Source organism: Octopus bimaculoides, chromosome 29 (genome assembly GCF_001194135.2).
Source record: "Octopus bimaculoides isolate UCB-OBI-ISO-001 chromosome 29, ASM119413v2, whole genome shotgun sequence".
Taxonomy (NCBI): domain Eukaryota; kingdom Metazoa; phylum Mollusca; class Cephalopoda; order Octopoda; family Octopodidae; genus Octopus; species Octopus bimaculoides.
In genome coordinates, this window is record NC_069009.1 from 1,203,606 (window position 1) to 1,209,457 (window position 5,852).

The window sequence follows — 5,852 nt, forward strand, 5'->3', positions numbered from 1 at the left end:
TCTTTAAGATGTTGCAAACGTCTTTACAAATTTATCCAAGTTTATTCAGAATTCAAATTTAAGTTGTACCCATTTCAGAGTGAATCCAAGAAATTTCACCAATAATGTACCTCAGAGGAAATATTTTACTGTAATCCACAATTAATTTACATAAACAGGGTTGTTACATCCAGTTCTGCATAACACTGTCTTCAAAATATAATGATTATTGATGACGCTTCTGATGTAAAATTCCTCTGATGCCAATGTCCTCTGATATTCTGAAATGATAGAGAAACAACAGTTTAAGATAGAGTGTAGCATTGGTTATGACAAAGACTTGGTGTTCATTTATATACAACATTTATTGCTACACTTTAGTTTGACCCTTCACTCCATGCAAAAATCCAAGTTTTTTTTTTCCTTCTTAGTGAAAATCGTACGGATAAAAGTATCAAAATTTACCTGTTTTTGTGTATAGCTTAACCAAGCTACAAGGTAAGAGTTAGTAATGAAATGTACTAAAAATAAATCTTAAATCACACACTTTTTGTTTTTGCCTAGTCGTATGAATTCCCGCGTGTACAACACAAATTCGCAAACACTTTCTCAAATTTTTTAAAAGATAAAGGCAATTATGAGAGATTATATGGCGTGCTTAAATCAGAATTTCGCGAAGCAACAACAGTTATTCCAATTTTTTAAAATTCGCATTTACACTACATTATGCGAGACCCTTCCGTCTGTAGATTAAAACAACGATTATTTTCGTTACATTTATCTATTTCCGTCAGTTTCTTTCCTTTAATTTACTGAACACATAAAAAAGATAGGTTGATGTGAATAATAGACACATTAATGACAAATCTACTGTGGAGATGGATGTCCAAATGAAAACTTCAGCTACAATAGACAATAGCAGGATATATATAACACTTACTTATTATTTATAGACCCAATGTAGAGGAGGAAGGTATCGCAATAAATCCAATGTGGACAATAAGCAGATAATATTTAGATCAGTTAAGGACGAGGTCGCAGTATATTCAGGTAGTCAAGGCAATCAATGATAGTTTCATAAGAAATTCTAGGTTTTATTTAGACGTTATGTTTTTAAGATTAGCGTAATAAAGAATGCAGTAGATAATCTCTCTACATAGTTAATTAGCAATCACGTCTATCAAATTAAATCTCAGCTAATTATCTGTTGAACGGATGTAACCGGTTATATATACAAGAGAATCAATCAACAGCAGGGAATGAAAAAAATATTACGGGAAAAAAAAGTTCAGTAATTGTTAGCGGGGAAGTAACTCTACATGGAAAGAGTTCTTTAGTCACACTAAGTGTACCTGTAATACGTGGTGGATTGTTCTAGGAGTCAATTTTTATATCCGTGGCAAACGTTGGGGATATATGATTTAATGAGTTCACACGACACACTTCGTGAGACCCCCAAAATGTCCTCAACAATTTCTTTTATTTCCTAATAAATAGGGTACATAGAGGGGACGAACTAGGACAGACAAAAAGGAACATATAGATCGTTGAGCTTTTTTTACAGATGATTTAACGAATGATTTTTATATGAGAATATATTATAATATGATGATGTTATTGTTTTAAAATTTTGATTACTTTTAGGTTGGATATGTCCCTCTAACCCGACCGTGTTGGCATGGCCCCTTGGATACACAACTTTCTTACGACATCCTTCCATCTTTTGGCAAATACTCTTTGCGACAAGCTCCTCCTCTCCAGACGGATCTTGGAAACAAGATGGACGGGGAAGTAGTTCACCAGCCCTCGCCTGGAGATGAACTGTCCTGTCGCAATTCCTTCCGAACGCCTCCTCCATGCCGTTTCTTTCAAAAAATGCCCTCAACAAATCCAACCGACGTCTTGTCTCAACCAATACCCCAGGAATGTCAATGATTTTCGCCACATCTCCCCTTTAGAGATTGGCTTACGTTGAAAGTTAATATTCTATTTATTTATTTTTCTTTCATTATATCTCCCGTTTTGATATTTTGCTCCTAGTGATGTTTAATATTTCTTCCATTTAGGTACTACTTACAACCGTCCTGTTTCAAATAATTAATTTTTTTCAAGTGCTATATATATATTGTTTTATTGACCACTTAGGGGCCCAAACACAGAGGAGACAGACAAAAGCACAAAGTGGGGGATCCTATTGACCTGATTCCGTTTCGAATCTTAGTTTATAAAGTCGGTAGCTATCCGCTATATACGTGTATGATATGTGAGTATATGTATTCATTTGAAAAGTAAAATTGACATCGCCGAATTTGAGCTCAGAACAAAAGAAACAATGATTGGCCTAAAGAATTGCCATAAATAATACAATTTCGTTTCGGTAATCAGAGCAAACTAATACATGTTTTATACATACCCCACTTTTATAGATTTTTGTCAGGATTATTTCTGGTGCCAGATATTCTTTTATCTCTTGTCTGAAATTAACGACTTTTCTAGATAAATTCCTACTTTTGTAATCAAAACTGCAGGGGAAAGGATTCTTTTATAAGATCACGATTGAGATTAAATTGTGAGTAAAGTAATAATTCGATCTTATTTTTATATTGAAGTTCCGTTTTCTCTTTGTACAAATTTCTTATGATCGGAAATCTTAGAATATTCAAGATTTGTTACATTTTACCCATCGTAAATACTATTCTAAGCCTGCTGAAATGAGGAAAATTAAGTAACTTACAGAAATACCGTCCAGAGTGTGTATATTACGATTACATCAGAATTTAATATGATGAAATACATTTGATGGGTTCACACCCATACAGAACTAACACACGTCACATGTATGGATGGTGGGGCATTTGTTTAAGCATCACACTTACGTAATTTACCATTATTATTATTGATATCTGAGTTCAAATTCCGCCGAGGTCCACTTTCCCTTTTCCAAATAAAATATAATTGAACAGTTGTGGTTTCTAACCATTTTTAAGCTTGGGGTAATCTACGACGATCTTTCGGACTGCAGCATGGCAGTTTGAGCTCGACTGAACCAACAATGCTTCTTACATTGATGCTGTGAGGTTCAGAGGTCAGGATGGTTGGCGTTAGCTTGAAAAGCTTGAGAAAACACATCAAGCTAAGTAAAAATGTGGTTTCCCTTGCATACAAGCTTATCCCTTGCAACCCTTTCAATCTTTTAATCTCTCTAATCTCTCATTATCTTGTTTGTTTGACACTGTTGTTTCTCTTTCATTTCAGATTATCAGATGACATCTGTTTCACAGAATTTTTACATAAGCTACATCATTCGTATTGAAATGTCTGAACAAGGATGTTACTTATAACACGTATAACCCTGTTTCTATAAATATATACTGAATTACTGCAAAATATATCTTCTGAACTGACATATGTAGCAAAATTTCTCTTCTTTATTGTCTGGAATACACAGAAAATTATATTTGTATTTGAATTAATCCTTTAACATTTCAAATGGGCATATCAATCCCAAATATTCTACGCATTCTATGTTAAAATTGCCCACACCTCGCCTTTCACACACACCCTACATTGTCATTCTAAAAATAAACAATCACATCATTGAAATCTGAACATGATAAGATAATGAATGATTATTAATATGGCAGTTGCCAGCATCTTCAAATATTAACAAAGATTATTATTGATGGAGATATATCAGTAGAAATATTTGTTAAGAGCAATATACAAAAAGAAAGACAACATTTGTATACTGTCACAAGAGAAAAGAAGATTATGGAAAATGAATTATATTGGAGTGAAGTTGAATATAAAAGAGAGTCTGAAGAACTTGATTTTCCTGGTGAGGAAATGAATGAAAAGGGCAAAATATCATATGATTGTGATACCTGTGGTAAATTATTCTCTCAGAAAGCTGACTTAGTCATTCACAAATGCATTCATACAGGAGAAAAACCATATCATTGTGATATCTGTGGTAAATCATTCGTTAATAATAGTTACTTAACTACACACATACGCATTCACACAGGAGAAAAGCCATATCATTGCGATATCTGTGGTAAATCATTTTCTCAGAATGGTAACTTGTCTCTTCATAAACGTATTCACACAGGAGAAAAGCCATATCATTGTGATATCTGTGGTAAATCCTTCTCTGGAAATTATTACTTAACTACTCACATACGTATTCATACAGGGGAAAAGCCATATTATTGTGATATCTGTGGTAAATCCTTCTCTGAAAGTGGTAACTTAACTAAGCACAAACTTGTCCATACCGAAGAGAAGCCATATCATTGCGATATCTGTGGTAAATCATTCTCTCAAAACGGCAACTTGACTCTTCACAAACGCATTCATACAGGAGAGAAGCCATATCAGTGTGATATCTGTGGTAAATCCTTCTCTGGAATTGATTACTTAACTAAGCACAAGCGTGTTCATACAGGAAAGAAGCCATATCAGTGTGATATTTGTGGTGAATCATTCTACGTAAATAGTCACGTAACTATTCACAAACGCATTCATACAGGAGAGAAGCCATATCATTGTGATATCTGTGGTAAATCATTTTCTCAGAATAGGAACTTGGCTCGCCACCAACGCAGTCATACAGGAGAGAAGCCATATCATTGTGATATCTGTGGTAAATCCTTTTCTGAAACTGGTAACTTAACTAAGCACAAACTTGTTCATACTGAAGAGAAGCTATATCATTGCGATATCTGTAGTAAATCATTTTCTCAAAATGGTAATTTAACTAAGCACAAGCTTGTTCATACCAAAGAGAAGCCATATCATTGCGATATCTGTGGTAAATCATATTCTCAAAATGGTAACTTGACTCTTCACAAACGCATTCATACAGGAGAGCAGCCATATCAGTGTGATATCTGTGGTAAGCCATTCTCTGAAACTGGTAACTTAACTAAGCACAGGCTTGTTCATACTGAAGACAAACCATATCATTGCAATGTCTGTGGTAAATCATTCTCTCAAAATGGTAACTTAACTAAGCATATGCTTGTTCATACGGGAGAGAAGCCATATCGTTGCGATATCTGTGGTAAATCATTTTCTCGAAATGGTACCTTGATTCTTCACAAACGCATTCATACAGGAGAGAAGCCGTATCAATGTGATATCTGTGGTAAATCCTTCTCTGGGATTGATTACTTAACTAAGCACAAGTGTGTTCATGCAGGAAAGAAGCCACATGGCTGTGATATTTGTGGTGAATCATTCTCCGGAGATAGTGACATAACTATTCACAAATGTATTCATACAAGAGAAAAGCCATATCATTGTGATATCTGTGGTAAATCATTTGCACAAAATATTAAGTTGACTTATCACAAACGCATTCATACAGGAGAGAAGCCATTTCAGTGTGATATCTGTGGTAAATCCTTCTCTGAAACTGGTAACTTGACTAAGCACAAGCTTGTTCATACCAAAGAGAAGCCATATCAGTGTGATATCTGTGGTAAATCCTTCTCTGGAAGTAATCATGTAACTGCTCACAAGCGTGTTCATACAGGTGAGAAGCCATATCATTGTGATATCTGTGGTAAATCATTTTCTCAAAATAGTCACCTGACTAGACACAAACGCATTCATACAAGAGAAGTCACATTACTGTAATACCTGTGGTAAATCATTTCCCAAAAACTGTACTTTATCTAGTCTCGAACATTTTCATACATGAGAGAAGCCATATCATTGTGACATGTAGCAAATGATTTACTTATAAAAGCAGCTTAACTACTCACAAGAGCATCCACATGACAGACAAACCATTCCAGTGATCCGTCATCGTTCTTTTCAAGAGCAAAGGAACGCTCCTCAGTAAACAACTCCAGACTTGTTTTTTT

At 34.7% G+C, this 5,852-nt stretch overlaps 1 protein-coding gene across 6 annotated transcripts in view; it reads left to right on the forward strand.

Annotated features, from left to right (window-relative positions):
• LOC106879009 (zinc finger protein 91) overlaps positions 1 to 5,846 on the forward strand; it is a 12,597-nt gene extending 6,751 nt beyond the window's left edge. For 2 of the 6 annotated variants that reach the window (XM_052977873.1, XM_014928402.2), the window contains exons 2-3: positions 1,624 to 1,956; positions 3,235 to 5,846. In XM_052977873.1, coding sequence (XP_052833833.1) covers positions 3,751 to 5,622 — 1,872 coding nt within the window. In that variant the 5' untranslated portion in view covers positions 1,624 to 1,956; positions 3,235 to 3,750 and the 3' untranslated portion in view covers positions 5,623 to 5,846. The other 4 variants (XM_014928403.2, XM_014928405.2, XM_014928404.2 and 1 more) reach the window with 4 other exon arrangements.
• The last annotated feature ends 6 nt before the right edge of the window (positions 5,847 to 5,852 follow it).